This window comes from Fistularia commersonii, chromosome 14, assembly GCF_037954325.1.
Source record: "Fistularia commersonii isolate RoL2024-O1a breed Wild chromosome 14, RoL_Fcom_v1.0, whole genome shotgun sequence".
NCBI classification, from domain to species: domain Eukaryota; kingdom Metazoa; phylum Chordata; class Actinopteri; order Syngnathiformes; family Fistulariidae; genus Fistularia; species Fistularia commersonii.
In genome coordinates this window covers 5,078,164-5,100,000 of record NC_141297.1, presented here as the reverse complement: position 1 = coordinate 5,100,000, position 21,837 = coordinate 5,078,164, and the positions used below count along the sequence as shown (strand labels likewise).

Sequence of the window (21,837 nt, the reverse complement as noted above, 5' to 3'; positions counted from 1 at the left end):
TTTCAGTGAGGACGGGCTTTTATTTTTTTTTTCTCGGGGAACAAAGTTGTCAGTTCAGTCAGTGCAGCCTGCGAGATGGCAGAAGCAGCTGCTCCAAAAACCAAACATATAAAACCCACTACACCTCCCATTACACAAACTCATACGGGTGAAAAACAATGACAGTGTAGCGTGGTGTACTGTTTGCAACCTGATGTCTTGTAAAATCAACAAATGAATTCACACTGAGTGCTCGGACATTGAAGAGTCAGGGAAGTTGTTCAAGTCTGCAAAGCAAGCAGCATTTGCATTTGTTCTAATTATAACAAATGACTTCTAAATAAAATGACCAATAAAATATTGGCGAAGTTAAGTGACCCTCTGTTGTGTGCATGTATGTTTGTGTGTGTGTGTGTGTGGGGGGGGGGGCTGCACAAGATCTCCACGAAATGAGTTTTTGGAGGTTGGGTTTGTCCGGAGATGAATAAAGTTCGACTAAACTGACTGTTTTGTTTCGCTTTATATACCATATGTTTTATTACGCGCCTTGTAACGCGGTGCGCCTTATGTATGAAAATAGACCCGTTCATTGATATTGCACTTTATGGTCCGCAAAATATGGTAAACGTTTGCACAGAAAATACAGTTGAATATTGTCTGTGGAGGTTGTCAGTCATCCAAGTCATGGTTAATTCTTGTCAAAATCCAAAAATTCTCTTGAAAGAGCTACAAAAATGGAGGTTGTCGATTTCGTAGATTTATTGCAAAAAAATGAGGACAAACTCAAAATATCACTGTTATTTGCAGTGATCAGAACTTATAATTTGCGGTCAACAAATGTACGACCCACTCTCCTGTCTTCCCTCCCAGACAGCAGGTGAAACAGGTTTATATAATCAAGGGGAGCAGAGTGCATCATCAGCACAAATCAGTTTATCAAAATAAAATGTAACCAAGACAAAATAGTAATAAAAACAAGAATACAATAATCAATATCAGTTCATTATTATCATTATCCATAAATCAGTTCATGGCTCTGACAACAGCCATAGTGGTGGATGTGGCGATCCCAAGTAACAGCAACATCAGGAAGAAAAGAACACAAGACGCTGAAGAAATTGTGTGTTTGCACCTTGAATGTTGCTCACAATGCTGCCATTCCTGAAGAGACTGGATATGCCTCCTTCTGCTCAAATGTCTGAGTTCCCAGATACCCAGAAGGTGATACCTTCCAGCATGCAGGCTATGGATGAAATTGTCTGGGATGAACAGCAGAATCAAGGTGAGAGCTACAACCAGAGTCCAGGGGAGGAGCTTCGTGAATCCATGACAACCCAGAGCCTCTACAGTCATGGAGTAAAACCCTCAGTCTCAAGGTTTTCAATTCATGGACGACAGCAGGAAAACTATAGTTGTTTACGCCTCCGGGAAAGGGTTAAGTCTGCCCTGACTTGAAGCTCAGTATCTTGTGCTAGCATCAGCATCAACAAAATAAATCTTTTCAGTCTAATTTTTTCTCATGTTTTTTTTGTTTTGTTTTTACTGCAACAGAGTTTGTTTTCTCAAAAATCACTCCCTTGCTCAACGTTAAACATTCCTTTCTTTTGGGAATTCTGGATTTGAGTATGTAGTTGCACCATGTTCTTGCCATGACTAAACTTGCAGCGTCACAAGTTCATCTGTATATGTTTAATAATGGTGGCAGATGCACAGTGTAACTTTCAGTTATATATTTCACTGGAAAAAAGAAGTCGGTAAATAATTAGGGAAAACAGCCAGAACATTTATATTGTTTGTGTGTGTATTTTCTCTTTCAGATACACCTTATTGTCATCTCTGCTGTTGTGATGTTAAACCTCATGGCAGCACTTTGCTGCTCCAGCAGGAATGTCTACAGGTACCTCCATGACAACGGTCAGAAGATCTATGGAGGATCTCAGTAATACGGGTACGAGGCTCATCCTTGTCAAATCTTATCGAGGCAACTGGACTCGATTTCTTCTCTGTGGGGAGTTTTAAGTGCATAACTGCTCAAGTTGGAGATTGGTCCAAGTTGAGATGGCTTTTTTTTTGTTTCATAGCAACATAACAAGCCATCTCAACTTAGACCATAAACAAAACTGTGCATTATTATGTTACATCATCCAATGAAGTTATACTTATTTGTACAATATAGGTGCTATTTGCCCTTTTCTAACATAACAGAACATAACCCATGCACCGTCGGTCTTAAAGAAACACAGTTTCAATCCTTTGTATGCGTGAGACATATGGCAGTATTGACAATACAGTTGACTTTGATAGAGTGCTATAGTGGTCTAGAATAAACAATATCATAATCTTCTCTATTACACTATCAAAAAATGAAGGAAAGAAATCCCTGTACGAGCACCAAAGTAGAAACCAACACATGGTCAAATGAATATTTTGATATAATGTTACCAGGAAGTTGACGGTTTATACTTTCTGAAATTAAATAAGGAGGCCCTTAATTTTGTCACTTCAGTGATACATACAACACAACATCAGCTAAACTTGACAACTGCATGTGTTCTGGTCGAGGGAGATACCGAAAAAGACAGCATTCTTACTGAGTGTTGGGATATAACAGCTGAGTTGCAAAAACTGATGTTCAGAGTGAAGACTCTCCCTCCTGCAAACAACATAGAGACACTGAGGAACCAGAACCGACTCTAAACCCAGGATAAAGAGGTTGGGTAAATGTGGTGTTGAAGGTGTCGAGGTGAATCAGTTTGTCATGGGAGACGCTGTAGAAGGACAGAATGCCAGCAGGACAGTCTACATACACTGCAACTCTGTTAGAGACAACAGGGGAGGAGATGAATGTTAATGTGTTTTGGTGACGGATTTGGTAACCACTGGCAGAGCAGAACAGATTCCACGACTGGTCGTTCCATCCAAACCAAATGTCCCTCTGACATCCTTCCCTTCTGATTTCTCTGTAACTCACTGCTACAGCAACACTTCCTCTCCACTCCACCTCCCAGTAACAGCGACCAGTCAAACTATTTCTACAGGACAGCAGAAACCACTGGTCAAATCTCTCTGGATGATCAGGATTTGGTGGTTGTTCTTCTATGGCAGCAACTGTCCTGTTGTCACACAGCTTCAGATGTCTGATTCCAGGGTTTAAATCCAGTGTGTGTTCACACCAATCTGATGGAGAAAAGAAGACAAAAATGAAAATAAATCAATTGTGTCATCAGATGGATTAATTTTCCTTGAAACCCTGAGATGTGACTATGTAAAGACTCATGATGTCCCATGTCAGTCCAGATTTAACAACCACACACCTCAACTATCAGCTCTGTGTTTCAGTCAAAGCTGATTGTGTTTAATTTTATGAATCAAGAGAAAATCCACACTTACACTTCCTCACACCAGGTTTTAACCTGTGCTCTCCACCATGGTCCACCCTGGAAGAAGAAACACAAGAATCTCATCTCCTGTTTTTCAAAAACTGATTTCTTCTTTTGAGAGGCGAAACCTAAATGCAGCCACTATTTCAGCTTTGCAAACAAAGACCTCATATCCGGATTTGCTGATGTGAGGGATCAACACAGCAGTGTGTCTTTCTTTTGATCAGGTAAGTAAAACTCAAGGATTGGGGGCAAAATCTATTGCAGAATTTTATCTCAGATGACCCAAGAGAACAATTATTAAAATTTCCACTATTTCAAGCTTCGATTAGTGTTTCTATCTACTACGAAACGACATTGAAATGTGTTATTTATGTATTTATTATTTTCAGTTTTTATCTCAATAAATGCATTCAAATTTTTTCAAAAGGGAAATTCTTGTCAAACTCTTCTTCTCGTGGCAACTGGACTTGAAGGAGTGAACCTGTTGGATCACATGATTTGAGGCTCATGCAGAAGTTACTGGGGTTCTGGTGGTGAATCTTTCCTGGCTGTTCGGAGGGTGCATGATGAGGTGGACGAGTGAAACATGTGAAGAAATTCAAGTCCAGTTGCCACAACAAGAAGATTTTGATGAGAATTCTGCATGACCTGGATGACCGAGAACCTCCTCAGACATCTGAAATCAAATATTTCTATATAAATGTTAATTCTTGTTAAAAACTGTTGGTTTATGTTTATGCATCTTCAGTATTAAAGTCGGGCATGCACAAAGTCCGGCCCCCGGCCCAAATTTGTAACGAGTCCAAAGTTACACCGGCCCGAAGAGTCCTGTCATGAAATCAATCGTATGTGGCCCGCCAATAGTTTCCCACAGTGAACAATACACAAATACAAAAAAGCACTTTTATATTTCACCAGAAGGTGGCAGTAGACCCGTGGCCGCACTCTTATTACTGAAAAGAGAAAAGTTGACAGCGAGGGCCGCCGTTTCCAGGACAAGTGGAACAATCCTGGAAATGCAATTGACAACAGATTCTCATTTGCAATGTCAACCTAGCTGTTGAAAGCAAAGTGATATGGTTACATATTTACATGTGAATTTACAATGGTAATGGTTTGAGGAATGTCATGCTGAATGGTTGGCCCCCCCTATGTTTTCACCTGACCAAATCTGGTGACCACTTTACAAAAAGTTTGGACACACCTGATTTAAGTTTTTGAATTCTTACATGAGCGTCTCCAGCCTCCAGTGTGGATCCTCCAGTCCAGCAGACAGCAGCTTCACCCCTGAGTCTCCTGGATGGTTGAAGCTCAGGTCCAGCTGTCTCAGATGGGACGGGTTGGAGTCCAGAGCTGAGGCCAGAGAAGAACAACCTTCTTCTGTGATCAGACAACCTGAGAGACTGGAAAGGAGAAATTGAAGAACATCGTGTGACTCCAATAACCATAGAAAAATATATAGCAGTCTTAAAATCCAACAGCTGTTTACTGACCTGAGGGATTCCAGGTGACAATGAGGACTCTCCAGTCCAGCAGACAAATGCTTTACACCTGAATCCTGCAGGTCGTTGTTACTCAGATCCAGCTCTGTCAGACTGGAGGACTGAGAGCTGAGAACTGAGGACAGATGTTCACAACTTCCCTTTGACAGGTTACAGCCCATCAACCTAAAGAGATACTTAAATAATTAGACCAGACTGTGGAATGTTAGTTTTCTTGTTACTTTTAATTATGGTTTTCCTGGACCAACTGCATTACATTTTGTGTAGAAAAACATGAACTGGGGCACTGGTGAGACAATTATGATAGTCTATCTAGCGATCTGTTCTACAGGGACCTGGACCTGAGCAAGATGGGTGCATTTAACTACCTTTTGGTTATATTTTGTGTCTGACCTATTCCAGTCTCGGGTTACTGGTTACATGATTATGATAGTCTCTCAAGATATCTATTAAATCATCAGCATGAGTTCCCTGAATGTGTCAGTTCCACTGAAAAGATGTTCAGTTGCAGCAGAGGAACCAGTGTATTTAACTTAGTTTTCTTTGTTCAATTTTTGAAACCAGAACATTTTGCTTGATTTTAATGTGCTCTGAGAGAAATACAATTTGTACAGCAAGTTATTTAGTAACGTTTGATCTATGCCATAGAAACACAACGCAAACGAGAGGTGAAACTTCACCTAAGAAGTGCAGATACTTAATTTCACATAAAAACCTTTCAAGTAATTGGAGACTTTATTTTCATTTGATCCCCTTATAGTAATATTACTGTGAATATAATATATTCACATATATATATAATATATAATATAATATATAATATGATATTATTTGGAGACTTTTCAAAAAATATGACACCGGCTAATAATCTCATGACAAATCTTTGTCAAAAAAAAAACAAAAACGCTATATTCTGACCTAAGAGTTTTCTATTTCATTTGGCATCCATAATTTGAAAAAAAAAAAAAATCACTGATCCTGACCAGCAAATTCATTATAACCTGTAATGTTACGGTTGCAATTTTAGATCAGAAGTGTATATGAAGTTTGAATACAATTCCATTTACCATAATAGTCTTCACAAAGACCCTTTTCAATTTCTCAAATAGAAATATGTTTACCTGAGAGTCTCCAGGTGACAATTGGGACTCTGAAGTCCGACACACAGCAGCTTTATCCCTGAATCCTCCAGCTGGTTGTTACTCAGATCCAGGTGTCTCAGACTGGAGGACTGAGAGCTGAGAACTGAAGACAGACGTTCACAACTTCTCGCTGACAGGTTACAGCCATCCAGTCTGAATAAATACAATAAATGAAGAATTATACTTGACATAAAAATAGTCAAATATTGAATTTAGCATAGCGCATTGAATCATTTTGAGTAACTTGAAAGTTGAATGTAAAGCTATAAATTTGTGACAACATTTTTTAAAAAGTATTTGACACTGGAAAATCCTTATTAAGGATACTTTATATATTTTTAGACAAATTTTATTCTGACCTGAGAATCTCCAGGTGACAATGTGGACTCTCCAGTCCAGCAGACAACTGCTCTAGACCTGAATCCTGCAGGTTGTTGTTACTCAGATCCAGGTGTCTCAGACTGGAGGACTGAGAGCTGAGAACTGAGGACAGACGTTCACAACTTCTCGCTGACAGGTTACAGCCACTCAGTCTGAATAAATACAATAAATGAATGATTATACTTGACATGAAAATAATCAAATATCAAATTTCACGTAGCATATTGAATCACTGAGTAACATAACTTGAATATAAAGCAACAAATTTGTGGCAACTTATTTTAAAAGTATTTCAAACTGGAAAATACTAATCAAGAAGAATTTACACATTTTCAGACAAATTTTATTCTGACCTCAGAGTCTCTAGGTGACAATGAGGACTCTTCAGTCCAGCAGACAACTGCTTTACACCTGAATCTTTCAGTTGGTTGTTACTCAGATCCAGGTGTCTCAGACTGGAGGACTGAGAGCTGAGAACTGAAGACAGACGTTCACAACTTCTCTCTGACAGGTTACAGCCACTCAGTCTATGAAAGAATCAACCAGGAAAACAAATGCCTTTGATTATTCATATTTGGATTCATTTGGATTTATAAAAGGAAATTGAAATTCCTCACAAACTCAGCATTTCATCCACTTACTCAGATTTACGTGAAGCCTTGACCACTGGCATGAACCTCAGAAGAGCCTCCTCTGAAGCAGAGTATTTCTTCAGATCAAACACGTCCAGATCTTCATCAGATGAGAGTAGGATGAAGACCAGAGCCGACCAGTGAGCAGGAGAAAGATGATCTACTGAGAGACATCCTGATCTCAGCTGCTGTTGGATCTGTTCCACGAGTGAATGATCTCTGAGTTCATTCAAACAGTGGAACAGATTGATGTTTTTCTCTGGAGACAAGTTGTCACCGATCTTCTCCTTGATGAATCCAATTGGTTCTTGACTGGTCCCTGAGTGAGGTTCTTTCTGAGTCACCAATCCAAGGAGTTTCTGATTGGTCTTCAGTGAAAGACCAAGGAGGAAACGAAGGAACAAATCCAGGTGTCCATTTGGACTCTGTAATGCCTCCTCCACAGCATTCTGATAGAAGTATGTGTCATATGAACTCTTGTCAAAGACATAAAACATCCATGTTTGTTTTTTAGACAGCAGATTGACACCAGAACTGAAGAAGGTCAGATGGACATGAAGAGCAGCGAGAAACTCTTGAACGCTGAGATGGACAAAGCAGAACACCTTGTCCTGGTAGAGTCCTCTCTCCTCTTTAAAGATCTGTGTGAACACTCCTGAGTACACTGAGGCTGCACTGATATCCAAGTCACACTCTGTCAGGTCTGATTCATAGAAGATCAGGTTGCCTTTCTGCAGCTGCTCAAAAGCCAGTTTTCCTAAAGACAAGATCATCTGTTTGCTCTCTGGATTCCAGTGTGGATCTGTAGCAGGTCCTTGATTCAACTTGGTGTTCATCAGTTTGACCTGAACAACCAGGAAATAGATGTACATCTCAGTCAGGGTCCTGGGCAGCTCTCCTCCCTCTCTGGTCTTCAACGCGTCCTCCAGAACTGTGGCAGTGATCCAGCAGAAGACTGGGATGTGGCACATGATGTGGACACTTCTGGAGGTCTTGATGTGTTTCATGACTCTTTGGGCCTGCTCTGCATCTCTGAATCTCTTCCTGAAGTACTCTTCCTTCTGGAGGTCTGTGAATCCTCTGACCTCTGTCACCATGCCAACACACTGCGGAGGGATTTGATTGGCCGCTGCAGGTCTTGTGGTGATCCAGAGGCGGGCAGAGGGAAGCAGATTCCCCCTGATGAGATTGGTCAGCAGCACATCCACTGAGGCGGACTCTGTAACATCAGTCAGGATCTTGTTGTTGTTGAAGTCCAGAGGAAGTCGACACTCATCCAGACCGTCTAAGATGAAGGCAACCTGATATTCTTCAAAACGGCAGATTCCTGCTTCTTTGGTTTCAGTGAAGAAGAGATGAACAAGTTCCACCAAGCTGTACTTTGTCCCTTTCAGCACATTCAGCTCTCTGAAGGTGAATGGAAACAGGAACTGTATGTCCTGGTTGGCTTTGTCTTCAGCCCAGTCCAGAGTGAACTTCTGTGTTAAGACTGTTTTCCCAATACCAGCCACTCCCTTTGTCAGCACTGTTCTGATTGGTCCATATCTTCCTGGTAAGCCTTTAAAAATGTCTTCTCGTCTGATAGTTGTTTCTGGTCTGGTTGACTTCCTGGATGCTGCTTCAATCTGTCTGACCTCATGTTCATTGTTGACCCCTGCATCATCTCCCTCTGTCATGTAGAGCTCTGTGAAGATGTCATTGAGAAGAGTTGGGTTTCCTGCTCTGGTGATCCCCTCGAAGATACACTGAGAGTTCTTCTGCAGTCTACACTTCAGCTCATGTTGACCCTCAGAAATCGTTCCTGGAGAAGAAAGAGTCATTGTGGGGATTTTTTGTCATTCAGGTCTTGTAACCCACTTGTCACATAAGGAAAACTGAACTGAAGCTCTGGGCCTAGGAGATGACCTGGAGATGTTTGAAAGGCCAAAAGATAAAGCTTAACATGTGAAAGAAGCTGATAAATACTTTGTGAACAAGCAGAAACTCAACCTTTCCAGGAGGTGGATAAATGGACATTTAGATGACTTCATTTTGGAGGAAGCATCTCAGATGAAACCATGAACAAAAAAACTGGAACTGATCAGAACCAAACCAAACAGGTCCAGTGTCAGCTACTCTAAGCCAATCACAAGATCAGGTTTGGATACTGACTCTAAAATGTGTTATTAGTCACTGATGTTTTTCTCTCATTCTAAATAAAAGTGGACCAGTCTTTCTGATGAGAGCTGAAGCGTCCCCAGGTGACCTGAAGCCAGTCCAGATGTCTCCAGGTTTCAGAGACAATCTAAATACTTGAAATGGAGATGAGGTGAATCTCCAGTCTTACTGCTCTGCAGACGATCAGCCAGCTCCTCCTCCTTCATTCTCCTCAGGAGGTGCAGTGTGATCTTCAGAAACGCCTCGCTGCTGCTCTTCCTCTTCTCTTCATCTTCACCCACCAGCACCTCGTCGTCCTCAGTCTGACTCCAGTAGCTCTCTCCACTGCAAACATCTGACTTCAGCTGATCACCTCTGAGGGGAAAAGATGGAGACCACGAGTAAGACTCTCACAGTGTGAAAGGAGTTGTGTTTTTTTTTTATTGTAAAAGACCAAACCTGGATTATTTATCAAACATGGTATTGTGTTAAAATAGTGTCATATTAACTGGACTTTGCTATTTTGAAGACTTCTCCCCTCATCCGATTTCCCAGCATTTTTCTCAGTGTCATGTTCTCAGCAAAATCTTATTTTATTTCCTTTCTTGGTTTCTTGCCTTCTTTTTGGGGTCTGAACCTTGGTGGATTAGACTTTTTATATTCTTATGGACTCCGTCAGTCTGGGACTTAATGTCACAGTCTTTGTGCAACAAAATGTTCTTAAACCCTTTTGGTAGATCATCTAGAGCCAGCATTTCTGGACCAAATCTTTTATTCCATGTCCAACCAGGTATCTTTGATTCTAAAGTCTCTCATAGAACTTGACAATAACTGAGAGGAACCAGTCAGTCTGAACTAAACAGAGAAAAACCAGCATTAAAATTATATCCTCAAATACAAAGGTAAGGGTATGTACAGCCCTGGCTGAATAAGAACATCATAATTGATAAACCACAAAATTTAATTTGCAAGAAAATTTGAAAAATTACTATCTTATATCCTGCATACCATCCAAACATCATTCTACATATAGAGTCAGGAAAAGAGTAAGAGTCATTTCCCAAATTGTCCCAAACATAAAACTCATGTTGGTTTAACACCTCACTGTCTGATTGACACAAATTTAACTTCTTCTACATCCTGATAGAATCAGTCCATCAGTAAATGCAATAAATGTATCTGACCACTGAAAGCTTAAACACTTTAACAAATTTGAACCATCTTTGTGGCAAAAAGTAAGTGGTCTTTCCACAGAATGTAACATCACTCTCTGAACAACAGGAGGCGCCAGGTGATGAAAAGGGAAGGACCTGTCCTGTAACGTATGTCATGTTTTCTACACGGATCCATTGGATGAAATGCAAACTGGTCAGAAAGTGAGAATTTGAATTTGAATGTATTTGAAATTGAAAATTGCAACATGAGTGATAAACAGTCATAAGATCATGACAGGGTTAGTAATATACATATCATAGAATATAGACCAAACATAGAAGGCAGTTTGTCTGGAGGTCGAGCAATTTAGGTTTTTCAATCCGACCTTTGATCAGTGGAACGTCCATGTTTGAAGTCTGTTTGCCAGTCCATCGACCTGTCATCTCTGAGGGACAAACAACTGGGTCCAGATCCGGGTCTGAGCTGCTGCTCAGGACTTCAACACACAGAAGTGAGAGGGTGAATAATGATGAGCTCTGACATAGAAATCAGTCACAGACAGTTGGAGATCATCCTCTCACCTCTGTAATTCAGTCTGGACAACATCGTCTCCATGCAGAACGCGTCTAGATGCAGGGACTCCCCCCTCTCTGTCCTCACACTCATTCATGGTAGTCTGCACTTTCACACACACACACACACACACACACATACACACACACACACACACACACACACACACACACACACACACACACACACACATATTATTGTATTTGTTGTTGCACTTTTTCATTTGTTATCTTCTGTCTCGTTTTCTTCCTCTCCTCACTTCCTGTTTTATTTTGATAGTTCAGGAACGTCATCCTCCATCAATCCCGTCAAAACAAACTTCATGTGGGTGAATGAATGCTGTGGCACAAGTTCTGGCACTTCCTGGATTCATATTTTGATTTTATCAAACCGGCACCTCCACTGATACAAGTAGAATATTTACGAGTCTGTGTGGCTCAGAGGGGTTTGAGCAGTCGTCCTTGGACCTGAACATTCCTGGTTCGATTCCCGGTTCCTCCTAGCCTGTCAAAGTGTTGTTGAGCTACACACTGAACCCCCAACTGCTCCCTGGTGCTGGTCCTTGTTTGGTCAAAAGAATTGAATGTGGCGATAAAGCCATTTCTTCTTCTACTTTACTAAGTGCAGATTTTAATTCGTCTTAATCGACAAACCAAACAAAACCAGGACATGTTTAAAATGCCTTTTTGTTTCTGTAAGAAATGGCTGATTCATCAGCCAGATACAATTACTGTGTTTTAAAAACAACACGAAGCACCAAAACACATCCTGTAAGTCATATCACTTCCACAATTTCTTTCTTTCACAATCTCAGTATTAAACTAAAAACACTTAGAAAGAACCCTTGACAAGTTGCAGTTTACAAAGACGTTTAAAGAAATAAACAGACAATTTTAAAACAACGTTTCCTGTGAAGAACCAGGACGTCCCCCAGAGTCCGAAGATCAAAATGAACCACAAAATCATAAAATGTGATCCAAGTGATCAAGTTCTGACATTTTGCAGATTTCTCTGCTAGGATTCTTACCCGCTGAACTCCCTCCGAGTCGACTTGCAGAAACTTCTCTGTCATGTCGAGACCAAATGCTGCTCTCTCTCCCTTGCGGTCCTGCTGTCTCCTGGAGTCTTTTTGGATTGAAGTCATACCTTCAAATCCTGCAGTATTTGGTGTCTAGATTTTCATGTGATTCCTGAGTGACGTGAAAACCAGTCGAACCAGATTCCGATTTTTCTCTCATAGTTATTCCCTTTCCTCTGGACCAGAGGCAGACAGCCTTTGACATGTCCTGGTCAAAGACAGTTGAAGTTTGCAAGAGAGACCAGCAGAGCTACAGTACATTGAAAGTTAGTTCAGATTCTAAGTTAACATGCTGGTCCCTGCCTCGTGAACATGGCTAACCTTGAGTTACCAATCACCTGCCAAGCTGACAATGGACAATTCCTCAAAAATGACAAAATGAAGGTAATTTTATCAATAGGGTTAATTTCTTCATGGACAGATTCAATAGATTTCACCCCCAACAATGCTGGCTTACCTCTATGCTTGATATTTGGTGTGAAGTTATTGTAACCTGTGGATTCAATGAGTGGTGGTTGGACTGATCTCAAGTTGGGGCGACAACAGGATGGAGGCGGATTTCTTCAGCATCATGTTGCACACGTGAATAATGATGATTCAGTGTGTAGGTTTTGTGGGTTTTATTGTCGGCTGTAACGCAGACATTAGCCACATCACTGGCGTCCAACCTCTTTGCCGCCGACACAGCACTGAACTAATGCTGTGACCGTGTCTCTGCAAACTAATCACAGTTGGTTTCACGCCATCCTGTGGTGGAATGTGGTACTACATACTTGCGAACAGTGAGTGAGAGGAAAGGAGCAAGTTGCTAACTCAGGAAATAGAATGAATTAAATATCAAAAAAAAAAGGGAGGGGGATGTTTGGTCTTTGCGCTCTCACAATCACTTCAGCTTAAAGTCCACGCTTCCACGGCTTAACAACAGCCTCTGTACTTCTTTGTCACCTTGGTTTCATGACCATGTGGGAGAAAAAATGGGGTGTAACTGATACAAGAATGTATGCTGGTGTAAAGAGCCAAGTGACCTGACAAATAGAGTCATCGTGTTCTGTCAAGTTACCCTATGTTAAGATAAGAAGTATTTTATTCATCCCCGTCGGGGAAAGTCTTTTGTCACAGAAGAATGATCATTATAGTGTCAATAAATATGAATATAAATATAGCAAAAGACATCGACAAATACATAGATGGCCGAGTGAAGTCTGATGGCCGTGGACCCAAAGGAGCATCTAAAGCTTTCAGTTCTGCACTGGGGTGGGATGAGCCATTGGCTTAATGAGCTGCCCATCAGCCACAGCTTGTCATGCAGGGGGTGGGAAGGATTGTCCAGGATAGCTCCCAGTTTGTCCTTCACCCTCCCCACTGCCAGAAGATGGTCCAGGTACGGTCCCATCACCTAGCGGGCTTCCCTCACTATCTTGTACAGACTTGTAAAGACTTGTATAGCACACTACAGCGAAGCAGAGTGAACTGGCTACCATAGACTGGTAGAAGGTCTTAAGGAACCCTCTACAGACGCCAAATGACCTCAGTCTCCTCAGGGAGAACATCCTGCCCTGACCCTTTCTGTAGAGTGCATCTGTGTTGTGTGTCCAGTCCAGTTAGGGTCCATTGTTAACGTGGACCCCACGGTACTTCTAGGAGTTCACTATCTCCACCTCTTCACCCTGGATGATGATCAGTACCTGTCTCCTTAGATTCTTCCTGAAGTCCACAGCCACCTCCTTGGTCTTGGATATGATGCAGGAGGATGCAGCAGGTTACCCAGGAAGGTAACCTCCTGGCACAGCAACTTGCACTTATCAGGATGCCGATGTATTATATTGTATAAGCCAAATTGTTTGTGTAGGTTTTCTATATCAAAAATACCGGTCTGTACAAAATACCGGTTTGGTATTTTGGTACCTCCTTGATCTTGGAGATGTTGAGGAGGAGGTGGTTCTGGTTACTCCACTCATCAAAACTCACGATTAGTCATCTGTACTCCTCCTCATCGTCATCGTTGATGCATCAAACAATGGAAGAGTCATCGGAGAACTTCTGAAGGCGGCAGGAAGTGGAGTTGTACCAGAAGTAGGAGGTGAAGAGGGTGAAGAGGAATGGAGACAGGACGGTACCTTGGGGCACTCCTGTGCTGCACACCACGGCCTTGGAAACACAGCCATCCACCCTGACATACTGTGGCTGTCCTGTGAGGTAGTCCAGGATCCAGGCCAGGATCCAGGCAGGGATGTCAGTGTGAGGTTGAATACTCAGAAGTTTGTTCTTAAGGAGGGTGGGTGGATGCTATTGAAGGCACTGTAGGAGTCAGAGAGAGTGAGTCTCACAGTGTATCCTCCACACCCATGAGCTGTCTGAACGCAAACTACAGAGGGTCCAGGGAAGCAGACAGCCAGTCTTTCAGGTGCTGGAGTACAAGCCTCTTGAATGACTTCATGACATGTGACGTTTGCAGTTATCGGATAATAATTTATATATATAAAAAAACTTGTTTTCTTTTTTCCCCATTATTATTATATGCCATTTATATACATATATGTTTATATACATATATCGTATTTTTCGCACTATAAGGCGCATTTAAAATCCTTAAATTTTCTCAAAAATCGGCTGTGCGCCTCATTTGCAAATTCTTGTTGTGCTTACTGACCTGACCAATTTTATGTGGTACACTGCGCTCAAACACCCGTCAAAATGTTTTTGTGCGACTTTGGTAAGCGATGAAGTCGTCAGCTTGATTGATTGTCGGACCATTCCCACCTGACAGGGCTCTTTAACCCATTAAAGTCTGTCCTTGGTTGAATATAGATTGCAACGTCAGACAATGTTGGACAACTAATTATGTAGAGCATGAAGACAACGTTGTTCCAACTTCACATTCACTTCAGGCATCCGCTATCACGGGCATCTAATACGCATCTTAGAATGCACACACACACAAGATTGAGAGTGAGAGAGACGATGCGTGCATGTGGAACTGTGTGTGTGTGCCTGTTCATAGCGCCTGCTAAACAGAGAGCATCCTGATTGGTTTACTCAGAAAAATGAGCAAATAAACTTTCAGTGAGGACGGGCTTTTATTCATTTTCTCGGGGAACAAAGTTGTCAGTTTAGTCAGTGTAGGCTGCAAGATGGCAGAGGCAGCGTGCTCCAGAAACCAAAAATATAAAACCCACTACACCTCCCTTTACACAAACCCATAAGGGTGAAAAATAATGACAGTGTGGCGTGGTGTACTGTTTGCAACCTGATGTCTTGTAAAATCAACACATTAATTCACACTGTCATTGAAGTGTCAGGGAAGTTGCTCAAGTCTGCAGAGCAAGCAGCATTTGTATTTGTTTTATTTATAAGAAACCTTTGTTGTGTGCATGTATATGTGTGTGTGGGGGGCGGCTGCACAAGATCTCCACGAAATGAGTTTTTGCAGGTTGGGTTGTTTGGAGATGAATGAAGTTCGACTATACTGACTGTTTTGTGTCACTTTCTATACCGTATGTTTTGTCATGCGCCTTGTAACTTGGTGCGCCTTATGAATGAAAATAGACCGGTTCATTGATATTGCGCCTCGTGGTCCGCAAAATACGGTAAACGTTTGCACAGAAAATACTCTTGAATATTGTCTGTGGAGGTTGTCAATCATCCAAGTCATGGTTAATTCTTGTCAAAATCCAAAATTTCGTCTTCAAGGGAAAAAAAACATCTTGTTCATCCACTTACCACAAAGATGTTTTTGACAAGAGCTCTTAAATGTTTGGGTTTTTTTTTAAATCAGGGAAATACACCTTGATGACCGAATAATTGGAAAAATAATTGAGAACGCACTAGATTACCCAACAAGCTGTAATAGATGATGTAAAACAGAAAATAATTAATAAAAATTTGCCAACAAAGTATCCAAACACCAGCAAAAACTGACTTGAGTTTTTTGAGTTCTGATGAGTTATTTGTTTTATCTGTGGTGACAGTTCATTGTTACTGATAGAAGAGAATTGTGGGACAATTATGCAAGTGGAATCTGTAGAAGTTGGATTTGCCTTCCCTGCCCTCTGTGTGGATGAGTGTAGGAAGACCTGAGTGAATCACACTGAAAGACCGGATTTGCTCTGTTCTTCTGACATCTGCTGGTCATATTGTGTCATTACAACAGAGACCATTCAAAGACCAGTTGAGCAACTCATTTGACTGAAACACAATTAAATGAGGCAGATAAACAACCCACCTTCCAGTTCCACACAAACCAGTGATGGTGAACCAGCCTGAAAAAGTCCATCTTGGTGGACAAAAAAATGCAAGACTGCTGTAGAACTGGAGAAGTGTAGAGTCGCTGAGAGGCCGACATGGGTCTTGTAAATTGAAGGATGCGCTGCCAAACTATTTGCTCAGATTGAAGATGTCGATTTTGTAGATTTATTGCAAAATAAAGGAAAAACTCAAGATGACGTGCAGAATACAATATCAATGTTAATTGCAGCGATCAGAACTTATAACTTGCGGTCAACAAAAGTACGACCCACTCTCCTGTCTTCCCTCCCAGACAGCAGGTGAAACAGGTTTATATAATCAAGAGGAGCAGAGTGCATCATCAGCACAAATCAGTTTGTCAAAATAAAATGTAACCAAGAAAAAATAGTGAAAAAAACAAGAATACAATAATCAATATCAGTTCATTGTTATCATTATCCATAGATCAGTTCATTGCTCTGACAACAGCCATAGTGATGGATGCGGCGATCCCAAGTGACACTAATATCAGGAAGAAAACAAAACAAAACGCTGGAGAAATTGTGTGTTTGAATGTTGCTCACAATGCTGCCATTCCTGAAAAGACTGGATATGCCTCACTGGAAAAGGGAAGTTGGTAAATAATGAGGAAAACAGCCAAAACATTCATTTTGTTGTGTATTTTCTCTTTCAGATACACCTTACGGTTTTTCTTCGTTTGATCTCTGCTCTTGTGATGTTAAACCTCATGGCAGCACTTTGCTGCTCCAGCAGGAATGTCTACAGGTACCTCCATGACAACGGTGAGAAGATCTTTGGAGGATCTCAGTAATGAACTTGATTTCTTCTCAGTGGGGAGTTTTAATTACATAACTGCTCATAAGTTATGTACATAAATTATAAGATATAAGTACATGAGTTGGGGATTGGTCCAAGTTGAGATGGCTTTTTTTTGTTTCATAGCAACATAACAAGCCATCTCAACTGAGACCGTAAACAATACCGTGCATCATTATGTTACATCATACAATGAAATTATACTTATTGTGGAGTACAATACAATTCAACAATATATGTGCTATTTACTCTTTTGTAACATAACAGAAAATGACCCATGTGCCGTGGGTCTTAAAGAAATGCAATTTAAATGTATGTGTGAAACATACGGCAGTATTGACAATAAAATTGACTTTGATAGAGTGCTATAGTGGTCTAGAATAAACAATATCATAAACTACTGTTTTACTATCAAAAAATGAAGGATAGGAATCCCTGCAGGACTACCAAAATCAACACATCATCAAATAAATATTTTGATATAATGTTACCAGGATGTTGGACGGAGGGTGGTGGTTGCAATATGGCTCGGGAACTTAAGCTGTTTTCCAAGGTCCACTAGCAGCTGCCAGTCTCTTGCAGATGTCAGGGTGCCTGCTGTTGTTCTTTGGCAGTGGCCGCCTGCTCCCCAGCCCTGACAAAGCCAATGGAGTTCTTGGCAGGGCGGAACTGCTTTGCCCAAACCAACCCTGTGCTGAGTGCCTCAGCGATGGTCTTCAGGACTTGGTCATGCCTCCATCGGTAGCACCCATCTCCTAATGCTGTGGTGCAGCAGCTTAGGACGTGTCTAAGGTGCCTCTCTTAGAACACAATGGGCAGGCTGGCGACTCCGCCAAGCCCCAAGTACGCAGGTTCGATGGACTGGGCAGCACATCATACACTGCCTGGACAAGAAATTTGATGCGATGGGGCTCAGCTTTCCAGATCTCTGTCCAGGTAACTTTCCTCTCAAGTGCATTTTCCCATCTTGTCCAGGCTCCCTGCTGTCTCATGCCCACCGCCTTGCACGATCTTGATTCCTCCACAGCTGCTCTCACCTCCTCTTGGACCAGGCGCCTCCTCTCCTTCCCCCTGGTGTTCATTTGGGGGGTTGGGAAAGAACCTAGGCCAGCTCGACCCCGTGTGACGACTCCCACCAGAGTCCTATGGCGCAGCCTAGCTTCAGCTTCAGCTTCAGTTTGTACAGCCTCTTCTGCCTTCCACTTCCTGCCTGTCCTTACCTGGATTCCCGCATTAGCCACCTTTGGATCGCTGGAATCCCTGTGCAGCACCACCTCTCTGGCTCTGGCTACCTTGAACTCCTCCTCCAAGGACTTGAAGGGCAGCTGCAGTTTGTTGTTGCGCCCATAGAGAGCAATGCTGCTCAGGGTCTTTGGTAACCCCAGCCATCTCCGGAGGTGGCTACTGACTTTCCCCTCCAGGGTTTCTACTGTGGAGAGTGGGACGGCATAGATGAGGAGCGGCCAGAGGATCCTGGGGAGGATGCCGTGCTGGTAGACCCAAGCCTTGAATTTTCCAGGTAGACCGGACTTGTCCACAGACTTCAACCAGACATCCAACTCAACGCAAGCTGTCTTTATGGATGCTGCATCTTTGAGAGAGCTATCAAACATCTTGCCCAGACTCTTGACTGGCCTCTCTGATATTGTAGGGATAGCTGCACCTGCGATGTTGAAGCGGAACTTGTCTTCTACCTTCCCCTTCCTGAGCACCATCAACCTAGATTTGGCAGGTTTGAAGCTCATCCGGGCCCACACCATCATCTTCTCCAGCCCCTTCAGAATCCACCGACATAGATTTCATTACATTACAATCATTTGGCAGATGCTTTTATCCAAAGCAACTTACAAAAAGTGCAATTCTCCCTCCTGCAAACAACATAGAGACACTGAGGAACCAGAACCGACTCTAAACCCAGGATAAAGAGGTTGGGTAAATGTGGTGTGGAAGGTGTCGAGGTGAATCAGTTTGTCAGAAGAGACGCTGTAGAAGGACAGAATGCCAGCAGGACAGTCTACATACACTGCAACTCTGTTAGAGACAACAGGGGAGGAGATGAATGTTAATGTGTTTTGGTGACGGATTTGGTAACCACTGGCAGAGCAGAACAGATTCCACGACTGGTCGTTCCATCCAAACCAAATGTCCCTCTGACATCCTTCCCTTCTGATTTCTCTGTAACTCACTGCTACAGCAACACTTCCTCTCCACTCCACCTCCCAGTAACAGCGACCAGTCAAACTATTTCTACACAGCAGCAGAAACCACTGGTCAAATCTCTCTGGATGATCAGCATATAGCGGTTCTACAGCTGCAACTGTCCTGTTGTCACACAGCTTCAGATGTCTGACTCCAGGGTTTAAATCCAGTGTGTGTTCACACCAATCTGATGGAGAATATAGGACAAAAAAATAAATGAATCATTTGAGTCATCTGATGGATTAGTTATCCTTGAAACCCTGAGATGTGACTCTGTAAAGTCTCATGATGTCCCATTTCAGTCCTGGTTTAACAACCACACACCTCAACTATCATCTCTGTGTTTCAGTCAAAGCTGATTGTGTTTAATTGTCATGAATCAAGAGAAAATCCACACTTACACTTCCTCAGACCAGGTTTTAACCTGTGCTCTCCACCATGGTCCACCCTGGAGGAAGAAACACAAGAATCTCATCACCTTTTTATCAAAACCTGATTTCTCCTTTTGAGTGGCGAAACCTAAATACAGCCACTATTTCAGCTTTGCAAACAAAGGCTTCATATCTGGACCTGCTGAAGTGAGGGATCGACACAGCAGTGTGTTTTTATTTAGATCAGGTAAGTAAAATTCCAGAACCGCATCTCACATGGCCCCTGGACTTGAATTTCTTCACTTGAAGATGTTTCACACTTCATCTGAGAGGCTTCTTCAGTGCTAATGACCTGTTAAGAGTTTGCAAATTTAACTGCCACGGTTTTGGGCGGGTCCAGGTTATGGTGGCTTGTTATTTAAATGTATGAGGTGATCGGCAGAAACTCCGAAACTTGGTCGAAGGGTGTTCTATGCTAACGTGGCTGCCGTTCGTTGGGACACAAGAGCAACTTTTCTGGGATTACCTGGATTGGAGTGTGAAAAGGTAAAGTTAAAGGAGTGAATCCTGTTGGAACACATGAACTGAGGCTCATGCAGAAGTTACTGGGGTTCTGGTGGTGAATCTTTCCTGGCTGTTCAGAGGGTGCATGATGAGGTGGTGAAACATCTTCAAGTAAAGAAATTCAAGTCCATTTGCCACAACAAGAAGATTTTGATAAGAATTCACCATGACCTGGATGACTGAGAACCTCTTCAGACATCTGAAATCAAATATTTCTATATTTATGTTAATTGTTGTTGAAAACTGTTGTTTTATGTTTATGCATCTTCAGTATTTAAGTTCTTGATTTCCTACCTGAGCGTCTCCAGCCTCCAGTGTGGATCCTCCAGTCCAGCAGACAGCAGCTTCACTCCTGAGTCTCCCGGATGGTTGAAGCTCAGGTCCAGCTGTCTCAGATGGGACGGGTTGGAGTTCAGAGCTGAGGCCAGAGAAGAACAACCTTCTTCTGTGATCAGACAACCTGAGAGACTGGAAAGGAGAAATTGAAGAACATCATCTGACTATAATAATCATAGAAAAATATAGAGCAATCTTAAGATAAAATAAAGACTTAAAATAAAAACACTTAAAATAAAGTGTTTACTGACCTGAGGGATTCCAGGTGACAATGTGGACTCTCCAGTCCAGCAGACAATTGCTTTACACCTGAATCCTGCAGGTCGTTGTAACTCAGATCCAGCTCTGTCAGACTGGAGGACTGAGAGCTGAGAACTGAGGACAGATGTTCACAACTTCCCTTTGACAGGTTACAGCCCATCAACCTGAAGAGATATTTAAATAATTATACCGGACTGTGGAATGTTAGTTTTCTCGTTACTCTTAATAATGGTATTCCTGCACCCACTGCGTTACAATTTGTGCGGAAAAACAAACTGGATTCAGGGCACTGGTGAGACACTTATGATAGTCTATCTAGTGAGCTGTTCTGCAGGCACCTGGACCTGAGCAAGATGGGTGCATTAAACTAGATTTTGGTTATATTTTGTGTCTGAACTATTCCAGTCTCAGGTCACTGGTGACATGATTATGATAGTCTATCAAGATATCTGTCAAATTGTTCAGCCAGGACCCAGCCCTGTTTCAGCTACGTTCCTTGGTTAATCTTGTCAAATAACTCCATAGTTGGTATTTCCAGATGACAGTTTGTGTGAATCTACTCGGGCTTCTGGGACGAGACGAAAGAGGAAGGGAAGAGGGTTCCATCAGCATGAGTTCCCTGAATGTGTCAGTTCTACTGAAAAGATGTTGAGTTGCAGCAGAGGAACCTGTGTATTTAACTTGGCTTTCTTTGTTCAATTTTTTTAGCCAGAACATTTTGCTTGATTCTAATGTGCTCTGAGAGAAATGCAGTTTGTACAACAAGTTATTTAGTAACGTTTGATCCATGCCATAGAACCACAACGCAAACGAGAGGTGATACTTCACCTAAGAAGTGCAGATACTTAATTTCACATAAAAACTTTTCAAGTAATTGGAGACTGTATTTTCATTTGATCCCCTTATAGTAATGCTACTGTGAATATAATAATAATTTGGAGACTTTTTAAAAAAATATGACACTGGCTTATAATCTCATGAAAAACCTTTGTCATGTTAAAAAAAACCTGCAATATTCTGACCTCAGAGTTTTCTATTTATTTTGGCATCCATCATTTGAAAAAAAAATCACTGACCTGACCAG

General features: G+C 41.9%; 2 protein-coding genes across 2 annotated transcripts in view; both read right to left on the bottom strand.

The window, feature by feature from the left end:
* The window catches only part of LOC147227017 (uncharacterized), a 23,121-nt gene extending 13,724 nt beyond the window's left edge, over window positions 1–9,397 (bottom strand). The window contains 7 exon segments of the mRNA XM_086159984.1: window positions 2,618–3,156; window positions 3,370–3,416; window positions 4,592–4,765; window positions 6,351–6,539; window positions 6,741–6,914; window positions 7,029–8,820; window positions 9,346–9,397. Of these exon segments, the coding sequence (XP_086016110.1) occupies window positions 2,618–3,156; window positions 3,370–3,416; window positions 4,592–4,765; window positions 6,351–6,539; window positions 6,741–6,914; window positions 7,029–8,820; window positions 9,346–9,382 (2,952 nt within the window). The 5' untranslated portion in view covers window positions 9,383–9,397.
* Window positions 9,398–18,838: 9,441 nt separating this feature from the next.
* Window positions 18,839–21,837, bottom strand: part of LOC147227015 (uncharacterized) — a 31,724-nt gene continuing 28,725 nt past the window's right edge. Inside the window, 3 exon segments of the mRNA XM_086159983.1 lie at window positions 18,839–19,408; window positions 19,623–19,669; window positions 20,451–20,624. Of these exon segments, the coding sequence (XP_086016109.1) occupies window positions 18,867–19,408; window positions 19,623–19,669; window positions 20,451–20,624 (763 nt within the window). The 3' untranslated portion in view covers window positions 18,839–18,866.